The sequence below is a fragment of the Schistocerca piceifrons genome, chromosome 1 (genome assembly GCF_021461385.2).
Source record: "Schistocerca piceifrons isolate TAMUIC-IGC-003096 chromosome 1, iqSchPice1.1, whole genome shotgun sequence".
Lineage (NCBI taxonomy): Eukaryota > Metazoa > Arthropoda > Insecta > Orthoptera > Acrididae > Schistocerca > Schistocerca piceifrons.
The window spans coordinates 531,889,723-531,911,907 of NC_060138.1; the positions used below are offsets into that span (position 1 = coordinate 531,889,723).

General features: G+C 40.6%; 1 protein-coding gene across 1 annotated transcript in view; it reads left to right on the top strand.

Annotated features, from left to right (window-relative positions):
- Positions 1-8,740: 8,740 nt before the first annotated feature.
- LOC124799714 (adenylate kinase-like) overlaps positions 8,741-22,185 on the top strand; it is a 46,198-nt gene continuing 32,753 nt past the window's right edge. The window contains exons 1-4 of the mRNA XM_047262941.1: positions 8,741-9,000; positions 9,541-9,658; positions 18,891-19,009; positions 19,092-19,259. Of these exons, the coding sequence (XP_047118897.1) occupies positions 8,893-9,000; positions 9,541-9,658; positions 18,891-19,009; positions 19,092-19,259 (513 nt within the window). The 5' untranslated portion in view covers positions 8,741-8,892. The remainder of the gene's footprint in view (positions 9,001-9,540; positions 9,659-18,890; positions 19,010-19,091; positions 19,260-22,185) is intronic.

Here is a 22,185-nt window from a genome sequence, read left to right on the forward strand (position 1 = left end):
ACCGCCGCCGTCAGCGTCAGCCAGTTTGCCGTGGCATACGGAGCTCCATCGCAGTCTTTAACACTGGTAGCATGCCGCGACAGCGTGGACGTGAACCGTATGTGCAGTTGACGGACTTTGAGCGAGGGCGTATAGTGGGCATGCGGGAGGCCGGGTGGACGTACCGCCGAATTGCTCAACACGTGGGGTGTGAGGTCTCCACAGTACATCGATGTTGTCGCCAGTGGTCGGCGGAAGGTGCACGTGCCCGTCGACCTGGGACCGGACCGCAGCGACGCACGGATGCACGCCAAGACCGTAGGATCCTACGCAGTGCCGTAGGGGAGCGCACCGCCACTTCCCAGCAAATTAGGGACACTGTTGCTCCTGGGGTATCGGCGAGGACCATTCGCAACCGTCTCCATGAAGCTGGGCTACGGTCCCGCACACCGTTAGGCCGTCTTCCGCTCACGCCCCAACATCGTGCAGCCCGCCTCCAGTGGTGTCGCGACAGGCGTGAATGGAGGGACGAATGGAGACGTGTCGTCTTCAGCGATGAGAGTCGCTTATGCCTTGGTGCCAATGATGGTCGTATGCGTGTTTGGCGCCGTGCAGGTGAGCGCCACAATCAGGACTGCATACGACCGAGGCACACAGGGCCAACACCCGGCATCATGGTGTGGGGAGCGATCTCCTACACTGGCCGTACACCAGTGGTGATCGTCGAGGGGACACTGAATAGTGCACGGTACATCCAAACCGTCATCGAACCCATCGTTCTACCATTCCTAGACCGGCAAGGGAACTTGCTGTTCCAACAGGACAATGCACGTCCGCATGTATCCCGTGCCACCCAACGTGCTCTAGAAGGTGTAAGTCAACTACCCTGGCCAGCAAGATCTCCGGATCTGTCCCCCATTGAGCATGTTTGGGACTGGATGAAGCGTCGTCTCACGCGGTCTGCACGTCCAGCACGAACGCTGGTCCAACTGAGGCGCCAGGTGGAAATGGCATGGCAAGCCGTTCCACAGGACTACATCCAGCATCTCTACGATCGTCTCCATGGGAGAATAGCAGCCTGCATTGCTGCGAAAGGTGGATATACACTGTACTAGTGCCGACATTGTACATGCTCTGTTGCCTGTGTCTATGTGCCTGTGGTTCTGTCAGTGTGATCATGTGATGTATCTGACCCCAGGAATGTGTCAATAAAGTTTCCCCTTCCTGGGACAATGAATTCACGGTGATCTTATTTCAATTTCCAGGAGTGTATTACAGTTTCATGTGTGCAGGCAAGTAAAAATTAAGATGCCTAGTTTTTTGAAGCAGTTTCTGCACATTTCAGAAATCTTTCTACTTAATATGATCCTGATTCCTATTTTTTGTAACGTGAACACCCTTTTTATTTGTTCGAACAGTCCACGGGTGTACTGCCAGTCCATAGTGTCCAATGGGCACAATATTTCGGCGATCAGACGTGTCATCATCGTCAGGTGCGCTGACGAACAGCTTCTGAGGGCGGGCGGCCGTCCTAAATCCCCTTGGACCGCAGTACACCCGTGGACTGCTCAAGCAAGAAATACGCCGGGAGAAGTTGAAGAATCACACCCTTTTTATTTCTTGAATGTTTGATTTTCGCCCCACTATCTCTCTGTACTGCAGTTATGGTTCGAAGAGTCCATGGTATACTGTGGATGGAAACTGTTTGTGTGCATACTGTGTTAGCTGCCTCATTATGAATGTGATGCACCTGAGTTACTTACAGATCCACAGTAATACCTACGAATCTAATGGATTCTACTTTTTCTAGTCTTGTTTCAGCCACCTCTAAATCCATGAGCACAACCTTCTCCTTATTATTGAACATTGCATACATAGTCTTTTTTAGTTTTATAGAAGACCATTTTCCAGGAGCCACTGAGCTATAGTATTTGCAGATATGTATGCTCTTCTCTCAAGCTGTCCCACATTTTGGTCATTGTTCAGTATTGTCATGTCATCTGCATACAATATTTTTTTCTCCTTCTCTTCAACACCTAAATCATTAACAAACAGATTAAATAGTAGTGGCCCACTTATGGATTCCTCCAAATTTGATGGCTTTGGTTTCTGACTGATATGCAATCTCTATTTGTGCATACTGTGTCCTGTTACATCAATATGATTCTATCCATTCGCCTGCTTGCCCTCGATTACCATAGCTTTTCCATTTTGTAATCAGTATTTCATGGTCAATAATGTTGAATGCTTTCGAAAGATCGGGAAACTTTGTAGATACAACCTGTTTTTCGTTTGTTGTTGTTATGGACTTCAGTCCTGATACTGATTTGATGCAGCTCTCCATGCTACTCTATCCTGTCCAAGCTTCTTCATCTCCCAGTACCTACTGCAACCTACATCCTTCTGAATCTGCTTAGTGTATTCATCTCTTGGTCTCCCTCTACGATTTTACCCTCCACGCTGTCCTCCAATACTAAACTGGTGATCCCTTGATGCCTCAGAACATGTCCTACCAACCGATCCCTTCTTCTAGTCAAGTCGGGCCACAAACTTCTCTTCTCCCCAATCCTATTCAATACTTCCTCATTAGTTATGTGATCTACCCATCTAATATTCAGCATTCTTCTGTAGCACCACATTGTGAAAGCTTCTATTCTCTTCTTGTCCAAACTATTTATCGTCCATGTTTCACTTCCATACATGGCTACATTCCATACAAATACTTTCAGAAACGACTTCCTGACACTTAAACCTATACTCGATGTTAACAAATTTCTCTTCTTCAGAAATGCTTTCCTTGCCATTGTCAGTCTACATTTTATATCCTCTCTACTTCGACCATCATCAGTTATTTTGCTCCCAAATAGCAAAACTCCTTTACTACTTTAAGTGTCTCATTTCCTAATCTAATTCCCTCAGCATCACCCAACTTAATTCGACTACATTCCATTGTCCTTGTTTTGCTTTTGTTGATGTTCATCTTATATCCTCCTTTCAAGACACTATCCATTCCGTTCAACTGCTCTTCCAAGTCCTTTGCTGTCTCTGACAGAATTACAATGTCATAGGCGAACCTTAAAGTTTTTATTTCTTCTCCATGGATTTTAATACCTACTCCGAATTTTTCTTTTGTTCCCTTTACTGCTTGCTCAATATACAGATTGAACAACATCGGGGAGAGACTACAACCCTGTCTCACTCCCTTCCCAGCCATCGCTTCTCTTTCATACCCCTCGACTCTTATAACTGCCATCTGGTTTCTGTACAAATTGTAAATAGCTTTTCGCTCCCTGCATTTTACCCCTGCCATCTTTAGAATTTGAAAGAGAGTATTCCAGTCAACATTGTCAAAAGCTTTCTCTAAGTCTACAAATCCTAGGAATGTAGGTTTGCCTTTCCTTAATCTAGCTTCTAAGATAAGTCGTAGGGTCAGTATTGCCTCACGTGTTCCAATATTTCTATGGAATCCAAAATGATCTTCCCCGAGGTCGGCTTCTACTAGTTTTTCCATTCGTCTGTAAAGAATTCGTGTTAGTATTTTGCAGCTGTGACTTATTAAACTGATAGTTCGGTAATTTTCCCACCTGTCAACACCTGCATTCTTTGGGATTGGAATTATTATATTCTTCTTGAAGTCTGAGGGTATTTCGCCTGTCTCATACATCTTGCTCACCAGATGGTAGAGTTTTGTCAGGACTGGCTCTCCCAAGGCCGTCAGTAATTCTAATGGAATGTTATCTACTCCCGGGGCTTTGTTGCGACTCAGGTCTTTCAGTGCTCTGTCAAACTCTTCACGCAGTATCATATCTCCCATTTCATCTTCATCTACATCCTCTTCCATTTCCATAATACTGTACTCAAGAACATCGCCCTTGTATAGACCCTCTTTATACTCCTTCCACCTTTCTGGTTTCCCTTCTTTGATTAGAACTTTGTTTGCATCTGAACTCTTGATATTCATACAAGTGGTTCTCTTTTCTCCAAAGGTCTCTTTAATTTTCCTGTAGGCTGTATCTATCTTACCCCTAGTGAGATAAGCCTCTGCATCCTTACATTTGTCATCTAGCCATCTCTGATTAGCCATTTTGCACTTCCTGTCGATCTCATTTTTGAGACGTTTGTATTCCTTTTTGCCTGCTTCATTTACTGCATTTTTATATTTTCTCCTTTCATCAATTAAATTCAATATTTCTTCTGGTACCCAAGAATTTCTACTAGCCCTCGTCTTTTTACCTACTTACTTCTCTGCTGCCTTCACCACTTCATCCCTCAAAGTTACCCATTCTTCTTCTACTGTATTTCTTTCTCCCATTCCTGTCAATTGTTCCCTTATGTTCTCCATGAAACTCTGTGGAACCTCTGGTTCTTTCAGTTTATCCAGGTCCCATCTCCTTAAATTCCCGCCTATTTGCAGCTTCTTCAGTTTTAATCTACAGTTCATAACCAATAGATTGTGGTCAGAGTCCACATCTGCCCCTGGAAATGTCTTACGATTTAAAACCTTGTTCCTAAATCTCTGTCTTACCATTACATAATCTATCTGAAACCTGTCAGTATCACTGGGCTTCTTTCATGTATACAATCTTCTTTTATGATTCTTGAACCAAGTGTTAGCTATGATTAGGTTGTGCTCTGTGCAAAATTCTACCAGGCAGGTTCCTCTTTCGTTTCTTACCCCCAATCCATATTCACCTACTACGTTTCCTTCTCTCCCTTTTGCTCCTGACGAATTCCAGTCACCCATGACTATTAAATTTTCATCTCCCTTCGCTATCTGAATAATATCTTTTATTTCATCATACTTTTCTTCAATTTCTTCATCATCTGCAGAGCTAGTTGGTATATAAACTTGTACTACTGTGGTAGGTGTGGGCTTCATATCTATCTTGGCCACAATAATGCGTTCACTATGCTGTTTGTAGTAGCTTACCCGCATTCCTATTCATTATTAAACCTACTCCTGCATTACCACTATTTGATTTTGTGTTTATAACCCTGTAGTCACCTGACCAAAAGTCTTGCTCCTCCCACCACCGAACTTCACTAATTCCCACTATATCTAACTTTAACCTATCCAGTTCCCTTTTTAAATTTCCTAACCTACCTGCCCGATTAAGGGATCTGACATTCCACGCTCCGATTCGTAGAACGCCAGTTTTCTTACTCCTGATAACGACATCCTCTCGAGTAGTCCCCGCCCAGAGACCTGAATGGGGGACTATTTTACCTCCAGAATGTTTTATCCAAGAGGACGCCATCATCATTTAACCATACAGTAAAGCTGCATGCCCTCGGGAAAAATTACGGCTGTAGTTTCCCCTTGCTTTCAGCTGTCCGCAGTACCAGCACAGCAAGGTCGTTTTGGTTAGTGTTACAAGGCCAGATCAGTCAATAATCCAGACTGTTGCCCCTGCAACTACTGAAAAGGTTGCTGCCCATCTTCAGGAACCACATGTTTGTCTGGCCTCTCAATAGATACCCCTCTGTTGTGGTTGCACCTATGGTATGGCTATCTGTATCGCTGAGGCATGCAAGCCTCCCCACCAACGGCAAGGTTCATGCTTCATGGGGGTAGGGTTTTTCGTCTATGGACTATATATTATATAGTTTTTCGTCTATGGACTATATAATATATTGTGACAGACTGCCAATCAATGATTCCATAGATTTATTCTTTCTGAAACCATGTGTTGGTATAAGAATGTTGTATTTGTCCTCATAATCAACTAATCTATTATATAGAAGCATTTCCAGCGTTTTTGAGAAATCTGATATCAGTGAAACTGGCCTTTCGTTGTTGGGGGTCATCCTTATCCCCTGTCCTGGACACTGGTACCACCCTGCTGATATTCAACTTTTCTGGAAAAATTCCATCTCTGGATGAGCTGTTTGCTATGTCTAGAAATGATGAGATTATTTGCTGAGAGTAATTGCTCACTTACTTCCTTTATTATATGATTAGATATTTTTCATCACCAGTTGATTTCTTGGACTTCAGTTTTAGTATAATTTTCCTCAGTTCATCTTCTGTGACTGGTCTCAAGTACATGGTTGTGCTTGATGTTTTTGATAACTTGGTAACCTTCTTTTGTGGACTATTTATTTCCAGTTTTAACTTATGTGCCACATTTATATAGTTATCATTAAGAATGTTAGCTATTTCTCTACTATCTATTATCATTGACTTGATATTTGTGTCTTTGTTCGATCATGCCTTTTCCTTTCTTTCACCATTAATTGCATTCCAAGCTGCCTTTATTTTATTTTTTGAGTTCACTATGGTGGTATAATTTGCTCTCACTTTTGCTCCTTTATTAGTTTGTATACTTATTTCATACCATTTTATAATTCTCAGCTTCACCCCTCTGTCACAGATCCTGCAGAGTCCTCTGCAGTTCTACTATTTCACTAGTAATCCGCTTTGTCTGATCCTGAGGCTTTTCTTGTCTCTTTATTTTGGGGAATATTGTTGTAATAAATGATTAATACTTTTCATTTACATTCTGGAGACTGATGACCATAGATGTTAAGTCCCATAGTGCTCAGAGCCATTTACATTCTGAAGCTGTACGCTTTCATTCCAGGTTTCTCTGCTTAACATTGTTCTAAAGATGTTGATATTTTTTACACTGATATTCCTGATTTCTTTGGTTGTTTGATTTGGTTCTGCCTTTGTGTCCTTAATTCTGTAGAAGCAGACCAGCTGTCCATGATGGTCAGATATTTCTATTTGGACTACATGCAGCTCATGGTTACACCTACTAATATTATTAATGATGTTGTCAATAACTGCGTGACTTCAAGAAGTCACTCTTCTTGGTGCAGATATTGTTGCTGCCATATTTTAATGTATTAATGATTCTTCAAAATCTTGTTTTGGTTTTGATTCTGTTTCCATGTCAGCATTGAAGTCTCCACATATAACGATGTTTTTCTCCATGTTCATTTTCAGTTAATTAGAATTTTTTTTAGAAAGATGCTTATCTTACCAGTTGGTGATCTGTGCACACAGAACAATCTAGTCACCAGTCACTACACCAGTAATTTCAAAATCGTTTTCTCTAGCTACGGGTAATCTTATATCTTTTCTATTTACAGTTTTTAGGGATATTCCTGTTTTAATATATAACTCCACTACTTTTATGTTTAGATACACAGAAATAACTGTAAAAGATATAGTCCTTTATTGTCAAGTTAGCTATCTGACTTTCAGTTAGATCTTGTTCACTGATACATACTATGTCTGGTTGTACTTCACTTAGAACTACTTCTGCTTCTAGTTTCTTGTAACCAATGTATTGAATATTCTGAGGTAGTACTTTTATGTAACTTTTCTTTTGCTGGCATACATGTTGTGGGCTGCCTTATGAGAGCATATTCCATAGTCCCGCCTTTTTTGTGTGGTGTTTGTATTTTGCTTTTTTTAGCTGCAGCAATTGATTTTACACCTCCATCAGGCCATATTAGCTTCCCTTGCTTCCGGTTATTTTGCAGACATCTGCAAACATTCTGCTGAGTGCTACAGACCATAATCTGTTTAAATACATGCCATCATCTCTTAGGCAGTTTTCACACAGGAATTTATTTGGATCCATGAAAACGGTCCCAAGATGATCAAACTGTTCTTTGACAGCATATTTTATTTGGAAGATATATTTGCCTTTCACTGACTTCCTTTTTATGATTCTTTTAAGTATCAGTTGGGAACCAGCAGACACACACCTTTACAAACGAATCGTTTTTTTTTTCGTTAGTAATTTCTTCTTCACTGCTGCTTCCTAACGAATTTGTTCCAACATGTATAAAGACAACGCTGAAACTAGTCTTGGTTTCAGAATCCCGTTTTGAATTCGGCTGTTTTGAGATTACCATATTTTTAAAATATTTGCCGAGTTGTTATGTTCTAATTCGTCGATTTTGCAGTTGGGGGGACAGCAATATTTTTCAGCAGCGAATCATCAATTATTAGAAACTCATTTTCTTTCCCTTGCATAGCTGTGGTCTTGTCTTTTCCTTTTCTGTATGTCATCATTTTCCATTTATATTTATCTACAGGTTTTTGGTTTGCTGAGTTTGTAGTAACATCGGAAACGCTGGCAGTGTTGGTTTTAACGTTCATAGGCGCACTAGTATTTTCGCGGACTTGCTTTTCCGCTTGATTTTTATCACACACACACACACACACACACACACACACACACACACACTGGATTGCTTTTCGTGTATTAATTTATCATTTTTGTTTTGTTTTTTGTATTTCAATGTCACTTTGTAGTTGCTTTGCAATTTCGCTTTTCAAGTCCACTGCACTTAAAACATCGGCAGTTTCGTCACGCAAAAAGCCGTGGCATGTCAATGGAAAAACATAACTGATGAATTTCAGATTTACTTTCGCTGACTTTTCGCGTCACCGTAAGTTGCACTTTATGCACGAAAAACCTTTCATCGCTCGATTTTCACATTCTCTACACGAAGAGCTGATTATTTTTTCCTTTTGAACCAGACCGAGTTGTCACGACACTTTTCTCTAGGCGCGATCTTGAATTTTGTTTGTAAAAAACACTTGACTAAACTTTGCTCTTACTTAGTAAAAGAAATCTTGATTTACAGAACACAGCATTTGTAAATATTTCGCTTGTCGTCTGCTCTCTGCTGAACATTGTTATTCAAGGATCCTTGCTGTTAATTTTTGCGACCATCTTCTTCCCCATGTACAATCATACTCGATTAGCTATGTTCTTTCTCGTAAGTACTTTGTGATGGCCATGTGAGACGTGGTTGTTTTTATCTTCGCGAGGGCAGGCGGCGATGTAGTGCTGGTAGCAAGTTAATTGCTTGTGTGTGCATGTGACACAGTGGTACGTTTTGTATCCTCCTATTGAAATCTGTTGAGAGCAAGCGCAGACAGATACAATGCCACCTCAAACTGCTGAAGTTCCTAAAGAGGAACCAGCTGACACAACACCTGCAGGAATAAAAGCTGTTCTTTTAGGACCACCGGGCTCCGGCAAGGGCACACAGGTGAGCTTCAAAGTCATTTTTACATATTAGTCGAAAGTCCAAAGTTTGGGATCCATTGTTCTTGGAACTGCTCAAACAATGAAATATTTATTTAATCAAGGAACGATTAGCGTCAGGTCGATATTATCAATTAACATATATTAATTTATACATTTGTAAAATGTGTTATTTGGGATACATGACCAGTGAATATACTAAAAGTGACTCGTTTATTTATGCGGTTTCGACTGCGTATCACATTTATTAATACTTTTTTCGAATATTTTTTAAAGTGGTTTCATAATTTCGGCATAAAACGATGATCTAAACGAGCTGCTTGGGTGATTACAAGATTTCTCATTTGGAAGCCATTGTGACAGATACGGCCAACTTTCGACTAGATATTTTATGTAGAAAAAAAAAGAAAATTTTGGATGCTCAATGGGATGACGGAACACGAAACTAATTTCTTGTTGTGTGTCAGCGATGATCCAATTTTACTGTAGAATTATAAATTTAATATGCACTTACGCTATGCTTTCAGATTTTTATTTTTTGCAGGCTCCACTACTTAGGAACAAATATTGTGTGTGTCACCTGTCAACTGGCGATATGCTGCGTGCAGAAATATCCTCTGGCTCCCTTCTGGGAAAACAGCTGAAGAAAACAATGGATGAAGGTGAGCATTTTTATGAAACACATTGAAAATTCATTCGAATCCGAGTATGTATGTTGTTGCAACTGTTGTGTACAGTATGCTAACTTTTCGTGTGTTATTCTACGATATGCCGACTGGTAAATATGATCGCCAATTTCTTTGATGCTGGGCTCAGTATTAGAGTTAAGACTATTGTTCAGAATTTTACATTATGGAGTTTGTGATGAAATTTTGTGATTGATGAAACCGAGGTTTAAATTTGAATGTTGAATGCACTTATCCTACTCTCTTGCCTTTCACTGCCTAACTAAACCTAATAGTTGAATGCAAGGGCATGAAAAGCCAAGTATTCCAACTGGCGATGTTCAGAGATCAGTCTTTCTGCTAGCATCTGTATCGACCTTCATCCATAATCTGAAATGTGATGTTCAGTGTTGAGAGAGAGCACTCAGGGTCAGTGTTAGTTTCGGCCTTTACTCAAGTGGCAAGCTAAATTTTCTTTGCAACTGATTTGGTAAATCGAAAAGAAAGGAGGTGGCATTAGCTCAAAAACCTTTGGAACTACAGTTCAGAATAGGTTACAGAGACACACACATCTTGCTCTTGTTGTTTAGCTTGTTCTATGGATCATAATTGTGACCTCTTGGGCAGGCGCCCACGTACCCATTACTATACAGAATAAGATACCATAAGTTTTGAAGTAGGAAAACATAGTAGAATAAGCTAGAAACCTCTGAAATTCATATATGGAAATGGTGGAAGAGTATTTATGCTATAGTAGCTTAATAGCACAACTAAGGAACCTGACATCTGAAGATAAGAAATGACAGGGTATGTGCAGCTCCTCGACAACCTACTAAAAATAAGACATAAAGCAGGAAATATGAAATTCGAAAACAAAACCTACATTCCAGTGGTTATGGCCATCTATGAAATTCCCATGTGTATTGAGTCTGAGGACACTAACCTTTGCATAATCTTTCATGATTAAAGTTGTGTAAAAAAAACTTTATAAAAGTAAACCCAAATGACAATGTTGAAATTTAATTTGCATTACAGACAACCTCTCTCAACTATTTCCCAATTTCAAGAATAATTGCTTTACTCTGAAATGCGAAACAAGTAGTTCAAACTCGTGTATAAATTACTGGTTGCCAGCTAAAAAACTTATTGTCGGCCTTATCTTTACAGTTTCCCAAGCAAGAAATCTAAAATCTCGCTGTGACTTCCTTAGGAAATTTGCAAATAAAACATTGTCACTTTTCATTTCTCCTACTTTCATTTAGCTGTTTCTTTGCATATGTTTTTACCTACAGCCACTTTTGCATTTTCATTTACTGTTGCCTTTTCATCATAATAAACACTGCACAAGCTCCCAAGCAAGTAAAGGGATACATAGCAGGGTTCTCGCGGAGTGAGGCAATGTTTGGCCACGAGAATGCCCATGCATACATGTGTTTTTTCCACAAATGTTTGTGCATGTCCTTTTATTCCTGTGCATCTGCTATTGTGCACAAGAAAGGAGACATGTTGGCATATCTTAAGAGTAGTCCAGCAGATACAGTAGTCTTAGGCAGTAAGTTGTTTACATCACTGGATAGGTGGTAAGATTTGCACGACTAAATATCTCACTTCTTTTTGTACCACACTGGAAAAAATGGAAATGAGCGTATGGCATTGTTGGCCGGGAGGCCCCACCCGGGGAAGTTCAGCCGCCAAGTGCAAGTCTTATTTCAGTCGACACCACATTGGGTGACTTGCGCACTGGTGATGAGAATGAAATGATGATGAGACAACACAATACGGAGTCCCCGAGCGGAGAAAATATCCAACCCGGCCGGGAATCTAACTCGGGCCCGCTTGCATGGGAGGCCCATTGCCACCCAGCTAAGCAGTACACTAAGGCCGAAGATGGATACAGTCTCACTTCTCCTTCTAATGTTACTGTTTTGAACCTGTGATTGATTCTTTGCAACAAACTTCATAAAGGAGTAACTGTAGGCTACACCACAGGTTATCATTATTACGTACTTGTGTACAAAAAATTCTTTTTTTCCTCAATAATGAGTTACCCCCAGAATATTGTACGATAAGACAATGGGAAAAGTCAGTCAGGTTTCCAACACTTTTGTCTCCAAATTCTGAAGAGAGAAGGAAGATTAGGACTTATCATCCTGTTGGCATAGAGGTCATTAGAGATGGAGCACAAGCTTGGATGGTTTCAAGGATGGGGAAGGAAGTGATTTAGGAAAATCATGGAACCCCTAAATCTTGATGGTCAGGTGTGGGTTTGAACGGTCTTTCCAATGTGAGTCCAATGTTCTAACCACAAATTCTGATACTGTCTGTAACACAGAGACTGCAGGCTGGTAATATGTGATTTCCAGTTCAGGTTTTTTTTTTTTTCCTTATAAAAATCTAACAATATAAAACATTCTGTTTTATGTTTTCATCCATCTTTAAGTATTATTTCTAATGGTGTGGTAAGGCCTTGTGCTCTGTTTTGTGTGCTGTCTAAATTCATTGGCAGTTAATTTTCAGATAACCACTTATTAAATTTCAGGGAAATGTTATTTATATTTAGGTCCAAAAAATGTGTGAATGAAGGTATTTTCTTTGAAATGTGATGTCACATGTTGTTAGATGGTGTCTGTGGTCTATTTGTGTCTTTCACTTACCTACGTCTACATATGTACTCCGCTAGGCACAAAGCGGTGTGACAGAGAGCACTATTTGCGCCAAAGTCAAATTTCTCCCCCTCTTTTCCACTTGCGGATTGTGCGAGGAAAAAACAACTGTCTGAATGGCTCAGTACGAGCTCTAATTTTCCTTATCTTTGAATGGTGATCACTGCGCGATTTGAAAGTTGGTGGTAATAATATATGCTGTACATCATAGGCGATGATCGGATTGCATAAATTAATGAGCAGCCCCTTCCATTTAGCGCGTTGTCTTTCTGCAAGTATGTCCCACTTCAAACTTTCTATGAGATTTGTAACATTCTCGTGATGGCTAAATTTACCAGTTGCGAATCTTGCCACTCTTCTTTGGACCTTCTCAATCTCTTGAATCAGACCCTACTGGTAAGGGTCTCACACAGACGAACAATACTCTGACTGCGCAAACTGAAGTATTGTAAGCGATTTCCTTTGATGGAGGACTGCATCGCTTCAGGATTCTACCAATAACCCTCAATCTAAAGCTCGTCTTGCCCTTTACTTGTTTAATCTGATCATTCCATTTATCATTTTGAATAGTCACACCCAGATACGTGGCAGATGTTACCGCTTCCAAATACTGGGCATTTATTTTGTACTCGTACATTAATGGGGATTTTCCCTTCATACACAGTAGTTGCACTTACTAATATTGAGAGATAATTGTCAGTCATTACACGACGCATTTATTTTCTGCAAATCCTCATTGATTTGTTCACAATTTTCGTGTGATACTACTTTCCTGTAGAGTACAGCATCATCGGCAAACAGTCTAATGCCGCTGTCAGTGCCATCAATCAGATCATTTATGTAAGTTGTAAAAAGTGGCGGACCTATTACGATCCCTGGGACACACCTAATGTTATGCTTGTTTCTGTTGAAGTCTTCTCATTCAGGACAACATACTGCTCTCTGTCTGCTAGTAAACTTTCTATCCAGCTGCGTGTGTCATCAGATAGGTCATCAGATAGGCCGTAAGCACACACTTTTTGGTGCAGGCGACAGTGTGGAATTGAGTCGAACACCTTTTGGAAGTCGAGAAATATGGCATCAACCTGGGAGCCGGTATCTGGAGCCTGTTGTATATCATGCACAAAGAGGGCCAACTGTGTCTCGCATGACTGGTGTTTCCTAAAACTGTGCTGGTTTCTGCAGATGAGCTTCTCAGAGTCTAGAAAGGTCATTGTGTTGGAACACAAACTATGTTCCATGATTCTACAACAAATAGATCTTGGTGAAATCGGCCAGTAATTATGTGCATCTGATTTTCTACCCTTTTTATAGGTTGCTGTGACCTGGGCCTTCTACCAGTCCCATGGAACTTTCTGCTGCTCCAATGATCTCTGATAGATGATGGATAAGAAAGGTGCTATATTTGTAGCATAGTCAACACAAAACACTAAACATTATTTCAGCCATCCTTGCGTTTATTCAATAATTGAAAGGCGGAATGGTGCTGCAGTCCTCTACCAAAAACGAGTTTTTGAAAGTAGGTTTAGAATTTCTGTCTTCTGTTTATCATCCATTACATTACCCATACTGTCAGCAACAGAAGGTATTGAATTATTTGTAGCGCTCATAGATTTTACATTTGACCAAAATTTTTTGGGGTTATTTTTAGAGTCTGCAGATAAAATATTGCTTTCAAATTCGTTAAAATAATCTTTCATTGACCTTTTGACAGCTGCTTTCATTTTGTATAATTTCTGTTCGTCAGCAGGGTAGTGACTACGTTTAAAACAACTGTGCAAAAGTATCCGCTTTCTCAGCAACTTCCTAATATGTTTGTTGAACCAAGGTGGATCCTTTCCCTCCTCTATATTTTTGCTAGACACACATTTCTCTAAAACGTGGTGGACAATACCTGTAAATTCCGACCAAAGATGCTCAATATCTTTGTGTCCTGTGGTGAATGCTTCGAGATAACTATGAAGATATTCATTAAAGACACTTTTATTTGCTTTCCCAAACAAGAAAATGCTACACTGTTTTTTTGTAACTTCCACTGGCATAGAAGCCACGACGACATTATGGTCGCTAATACCTTCTTCTAAATTAACTTCCTCAAAAAGATCAGGTCCATTTGTCCCCAAGATACCTAATATGTTCTCATCTTGAGTTGGTTTTCTAACCAATTGCTCAAGGTTGTTTGTTGAGAGCGCTCCTAGGATAACTTCTCACGGGTCTTTGCTTCTGCCCCCTGTGATAAACATGTAATTTTCCCAGTCAGTTGATGCCAGATTAGTCTCCGCCTATAACTAATGGATGATTTGGATATTTATTTCCTTTGTACTCAAGACTTTCCCTGAAACATTCTGTGACGTTTGTTATGGTTGCTGTCGGTCTGGAAAAACATCCTAATACAATGGTCACTCCTTGTCTGATTGACAGCTTTATCCAGAGTATTTCACAGTCCGACCCAGTATCAATCTCAACTGCGTTTAAACAGCTTTCAACTGCAATGAACACACCACCTCCCATATCATCAGTCTTATCCTTCCTAAATATTGTCAAATCAGAGTTCAAAATTTCACTGCTATTTATGTCTGGTTTCAACCAGCTTTTGATACCTAATACAATATTGGCATTACTACTGTTTATTTCGGAGGGTAACTCGGGGATCTTGCTACAGACATTTTGACAACTTACTAACATGAGATTTAGCATATTTAAATCCTTTGGAATGACCTGTTCAGGTGAACTAACAATTTTTACAGTTGGCACACCATCAGTGTCATGAACTGGTAATGTTTTCAGGGCAACAGTTTGTTTCCCGTGGGGAGAAACCTGATCTAAAGAACACCCATGTGCACACCCCAAGTACTGTGCTACCCATGCAGCTGCTTCCTGTGTGTAGTGCACCCCTGGTCTATCAAGGTGTGTAGTGCACCCCTGGTCTATCAAGGGGCATCCTACAACCTTCCGCCCCATAGTATAGGTTGAGGAATCTGCAACCATTTTAGTCACAGTCAACGTAGCCTCTGGTTTAGATTCAACTTGGGTTATAAAAGTCGTTCATGTGTTTTGTTTAAAACATACCATTTAGTTATTAAAGGTGGTAGTTTAGATAGTACGGATGGCAAGTCTGTATTGCAATACTATTGTTCTGATTTGACCAGTCTTGTTATCGTTGCCTTGCATTTTTAAAGTGAAGGCTGTCGTGACAAATGGAACTGTAGTGGACCCAGTCAAAATGTGATAATTTGCATAAGAGTGGTGAAAGCCATTGAATATGTCATAATAATATACATACACTCCTGGAAATGGAAAAAAGAACACATTGACACCGGTGTGTCAGACCCACCATACTTGCTCCGGACACTGCGAGAGTGCTGTACAAGCAATGATCACACGCACGGCACAGCGGACACACCAGGAACCGCGGTGTTGGCCGTCAAATGGCGCTAGCTGCGCAGCATTTGTGCACCGCCGCCGTCAGTGTCAGCCAGTTTGCCGTGGCATACGGAGCTCCATCGCAGTCTTTAACACTGGTAGCATGCCGCGACAGCGTGGACGTGAACCGTATGTGCAGTTGACAGACTTTGAGCGAGGGCGTATAGTTGGCATGCGGGAGGCCGGGTGGACGTACCGCCGAATTGCTCAACACGTGGGGCGTGAGGTCTCCACAGTACATCGATGTTGTCGCCAGTGGTCGGCGGAAGGTGCACGTGCCCGTCGACCTGGGACCGGACCGCAGCGACGCACGGATGCACGCCAAGACCGTAGGATCCTACGCAGTGCCGTAGGGGACCGCACCGCCACTTCCCAGCAAATTAGGGACACTGTTGCTCCTGGGGTATCGGCGAGGACCATTCGCAACCGTCTCCATGAAGCTGGGCTACGGTCCCGCACACCGTTAGGCCGTCTTCCGCTGACGCCCCAACATCGTGCAGCCCGCCTCCAGTGGTGTCGCGACAGGCGTGAATGGAGGGACGAATGGAGACGTGTCGTCTTCAGCGATGAGAGTCGCTTATGCCTTGGTGCCAATGATTGTCGTATGCGTGTTTGGCGCCGTGCAGGTGAGCGCCACAATCAGGACTGCATACGACCGAGGCACACAGGGCCAACACCCGGCATCATGGTGTGGGGAGCGATCTCCTACACTGGCCGTACACCAGTGGTGATAGTCGAGGGGACACTGAATAGTGCACGGTACATCCAAACCGTCATCGAACCCATCGTTCTACCATTCCTAGACCGGCAAGGGAACTTGCTGTTCCAACAGGACAATGCACGTCCGCATGTATCCTGTGCCACCCAACGTGCTCTAGAAGGTGTAAGTCAACTACCCTGGCCAGCAAGATCTCCGGATCTGTCCCCCATTGAGCATGTTTGGGACTGGATGAAGCGTCGTCTCACGCGGTCTGCACGTCCAGCACGAACGCTGGTCCAACTGAGGCGCCAGGTGGAAATGGCATGGCAAGCCGTTCCACAGGACTACATCCAGCATCTCTACGATCGTCTCCATGGGAGAATAGCAGCCTGCATTGCTGCGAAAGGTGGATATACACTGTACTAGTGCCGACATTGTACATGCTCTGTTGCCTGTGTCTATGTGCCTGTGGTTCTGTCAGTGTGATCATGTGATGTATCTGACCCCAGGAATGTGTCAATAAAGTTTCCCCTTCCTGGGACAATGAATTCACGGTGTTCTTATTTCAATTTCCAGGAGTGTAGTTCCGTCATCAGTTTATCATTTCTTGACGCTCAAATCTCCCCTACATTATAATCTCATTGTCCCATCACCACACTTTGACATTGCTTACTGGTCTCCTGTAAAGGTCTAGTAAACAAAACTACTGTGTGTTAATCATCAGCCACAAGAAGTAACTGACATATTATATACAACTGAAACATATGGGGGGGAAATCCCAGGCATCCTGTACGTAACATTTGACATTAACACTTCAAGGAATATTTTAATAGCTAGTGTTGGTCACAAGATAGGAATTAAGTTGGCACTAAGGGTAGAAATATGTCCTGAATTATGGATAGTGTTTTAAGGTTCCCTTAGTGGTAAAATTGCATGTTTGTAGCATACTATAGGAAATAGTCTAAAAATGGTGAACATTGTTCTTCCATGGAGATAAGGATTTAATGGATTCCAAAATGGTAGCTGTGAAACTTGTGAAGATGCAGTACCTCATCAAATAGTATCCACTGCCCAGATACTGGAATCCCATTTAAGACAGATGGGGCTCAAATCATTTTCACAGACTCCTATTATTTTCTGCAGTTTCTTAACTCGCTTGAAATTAATACTAAGATGGTTTATACAGAAGGATCAGAACTGAGCGAAAAAGTAGCAGACTTACTGACTGATGGTAACTGTGATGCAGACTGAGACACGCGTGCGTACTTTTTGCCAGTTAGAGCCCATAAAATTATACAGTCTGTTACAGATAAAGTGCTCGCTTGAATTTAAACAATAGGTATTCAGACACCACACCTGCTGTTTGCATCTGCTGTATTAGTCTTTCATCTTTGCTCTTTATTATGTGAGCTATTTGGAAGGTAAACTCCATTAGGCTGCTAATAAAGTACTGGTATACTTAAAGCAAATTTATTAAAAGAATCTGAGAACCACAGTAGTTTTACTACTTATGTGTAATGGCTATTCACATTTAAGTATTTATTATTCAATTGTCAAATTCCTCTGTTTAAAATTCTAATGCCTGGCATTGCACCCAGATTGCGATATCTCCATGAAATTCTTTATCAGAAGACAAACCACTTTCACATTTGCATATTGAAGGAGCCAGGTATGGGCTGTAGGGCAGATGTTAGTGAAGTAAAATATAAGTATTGGATCCCCCCCTCTCCCATGCATTTTTCAATATGGCACAGACGTAAACATTGGTCTTTGCTACTGGTCAGTTTGTTACTACAACCAGATTTTCTGCATGGAACTTGTGATATCCTTATTGGTTAGTTACAATCTAATGCAAAGGGATGGAAGAATCTATGTAACATTGTCAGACAATTAAGATACCATAAAACACTAGTTTTACGAATTTTGTTCTCGTCAACTTTCTCTTGCATTAAGTCCACGCACTTCATAGGTTTCATTATTGTCCAACAGTTATAAGATTTTCACCATTAAAGCTGTATTAGATATCACAATTGATATGATTTTCAATTGCAGCACAAGTTTTGTATGGCTGTTGTAAGGAAATGAAAGCAATGTTTTTCCCACCATTGTAACTCAGAGTGCACTGACCTTTTGCACAAGGGTCTTGCCCACAAAAAATTATAAAAAGAAAATGGGCCCAGGCTGAAGTGTTCGTGTAGCACACAGCTTAATCTATCAGGAAGTTAGAAAAGTCTATACTGCATTTCAGGTAAAGTTTGCTCTGTTATTGAGATAGCAGGAATCAAGCCTACATATTTGCTGATGGCACTAAGTTTTCTAGTTATTAATCTTTGCTCTTATTTTCTAGTGAACCTATTTTACAATGATATTAAGCAGCAATGTTATACATACTGTCTTAACTAAGTAAATTGAGTTTAATTTATTTATTTATTTTTTTTTTCAGGAAAACTTGTAAGTGATGAGCTTGTTGTTAATCTGATTGACACTAATCTTGATCGTCCAGAATGTAAAAATGGGTTTCTTTTAGACGGTTTTCCAAGAACTGTCCCACAGGCAGAGAAGGTAAAAACTGTAAAACTGATTTCCTTAGGCAATGGAGACTGTCCAAATACATGTTGCAAATTTTTTGTCTTCTTTCTGTTAGCTGGATAAACTACTGGAGAAAAGAAATACTGCACTAGATGCTGTTGTGGAATTCAGTATTGATGACAATTATCTGGTTCGAAGAATTACAGGCCGGCTAATACATCCAGCAAGTGGTCGTTCGTATCACGAAGAATTTCATCCTCCAAAAGTTCCCATGAAGGATGATGTAAGTTGAAGATTTGTCTGTGCACTTTTATTGTAAATGCATCCCACTCGATAGTAATAACTTTGTGACTGACTGTTGGATGAGGGGAGAGGATGGATACTGAGTGATGTACAATGTTCTTGTGTGTCTTGCCTAGCATATTAAATAGTTGTGTAGAGACTGACGGGAGGGAGTGGAAGTAGACAGACTTGTAAATTATGTCATCAGTGGTGGTGAGGATAATTATGAAGACAACAGTGACTGTGAAGCATACATAGATATTGCTGTCACATGTTTAACATTTTATTGCAACCACTGGATAAGTGTTCCGTTACAAACGGCAAACATTGTGAAGCAGTTCTTTACTTTTATCAAATTAACTCGAGGTAATTTTGTTGGAAGGGAGCACAGATTACATGCCTAACTGTATTATACTCCCAAGACACCGAAAAACTTTATTAACATGTTGAACACCAACTAAGAATTATCTTTCACTTAGTGGTGCAGTTCCTGGCACCTACCGCAAATTAATTTGGGCAAATTGTTTCTACACAAATGTCGGCACAAAAACATTAATTAGAGAAGTCTTTGACTAAAGCCACAAGGCACATTTTCTGTTTGTTTATTGATTGTGCTCTTCAAATGAACAAGAGTGTCATCAGACAATACAGTTTAAAGGTGGCTGACAGCACTAAAAATTCAAATGTATACTGTAGTACTTAAACTTACTCATTAGTTATCCTTTTCACCCATCTGGTCTCGGCATTATTCTGCAGCACCACTTTTCAAAAGCTTCTATTTTCTTCCTTTTTGAACTGCTTTGCATCCACATTTCACTTCAGTACAAGACTGTACTTCAGACAAATACCTTCAGAGAAGATTCTCAACACCAAAAATTTTATTTTATGCTAACAAACTTCTCTTTTTCAAAAACACCATTTTTCATTATGGCCAGTCTGCGTTTTATATCCTCTCACTTTTTATAATAGTCATTTATTTTTCTGCGCAAACGATAAAACTCTACTACTTTTCCCAATTCCTCATCACCTAATGTGATTCCCTCGCCTTTGCCTGATTTGATTACCCTTGTTTTACATTTGATGATTTATATTTTCCAGACACTATCCATTTCATAAATCCTCAGTCCTTTGTATCTCTGACACAGAGAAGGGAATTATTGGCAAAACTCAGTTTTATTTCTTCCACTTGACCTTTAATTCTATCTCTAAATTTCTCATAGGTTTCCTTTAGTGCTTGATCCATGTAGTGATTGAATATTATGGATAACAGGCTGCAGTCCTGTCTCACTTCCTTCTAAACTACTACTTTGACTGTTGTAACCATGGTGCAGCTTTTGTGGGTATCCTTTTGTTCACTGTATTTTATTCATGCCATCTTCAAAATTTAAAGGAGTGTATTCCAATCAGCATTGCCAAAAAGCTTTCTCTAAATTTACAAATGCTATACTTGTAGTTTTGCATGTTCATAAATTCCTCCGGAACCCAGAGATCAAGTTTTGCCGGTCTTTCCATTCACTGTTGCTTCTCTGAAAGGCAGCATCCTTCCAAGCAGTCTCCATACAGAGGAACGAACAGGAAACTATTTTACGGCCGTAATATTTTAGGATAATTCCACCATTAAACCATACAGTAGAGAAGCAGGAATTTAGGTAGTTGTATAAAAATATCTAGAGTATGTGCGTCATGGTTATTTAATTTTTGTGAATTAAATCTGGCTATTATATTTAAGTGCGGGCAGTTTTTGCCCCCCTTAGACGTAGATGAGAACTTTTCTCATTAAAATATTTCTCAATGTGGCAGAAAGAAATGCAGTTTCTGACTGTTGGTACCACTGTATTGTTTGCCATTGTTGTTTTGAAATAAATCTCCTTTGTTGTTCGAGCAGTCGTACATTACTCGCAGTTCTAATAAAATGTCTCGTCAGTATCAGAGGTTTCTCACAGATGAAGAGGTGTCGGCTATAATAAATGAAGCAAGTGAAGGTGATGAAAGTGATCCATAAGATGATGATACATTTGTGAGATACAACAGTGACACAGTAATTGAAAATGAGTCAAGTTCAGAGTTCATCCCCTGATGAACAGCATGCAGCTGCTTCCAGCATCATTGCTGCAGCAAAAAGCAGTAGGGAATATATTACTGTGCTTCCAAGGCAAGTACAAAATATAGTGCATTTTCATGAAGGTTTGATTTGTGGAGGCTTTACCTCTAGTGTGTCAAAATCTTTCAAAAAGTTTATAACTCCCAAAATAATGAAGATTATCGTGAACTGTACAAACCAAGAAGCTCGTAATAAGAACTTAAAACTTACAACCATAGAAGGAATGTACACCTTCATTGGTATTTTGATACTCATGGGCACAAATGAAGACACTAGACGGCCTCTTGAGGACTCATGGGGGAAAGTACTGGGAAAGAATATCTACATAGCTACAGTGAGTCTTATTCGATGCAGAGAACTTCTGTCCCCGATTAGATTTGATGATAAAGAAACAAGAACTGAAAGACAAAAGCAGGATAAGTTTTGCCCCTTTGTTAAGTTTTTGACAAAATGTTTGTCAAATACTACATACCAAGTGCAGATTTAACGATCGATGAAATGCTCTCCCTATTTCGAGGAAGATGTCCCTTTAAGGTCTTTATGAAAGACAAGCCTGGGAAGTATGGCATATTGATTAGGATGTTATCAGATGCACACACCTGGTATGTTCTAAAAATTGGGGTGCATGCAGGGATGGATGAACAACCTGCCGAGAAACGGAGTGCAAAGGCAGTTGTTAGATGCCTAGTGAATCCGCTGGCAGGAAGTGGAAGAAATAAAACATATCGTTATTATACATCCATAGACCTAGCTGAGGAGCTTTACAATGATAAGTTAACTTTGGTGGGAACATTGAAGAGTAACAGAAAACACGTACCAGAACAGC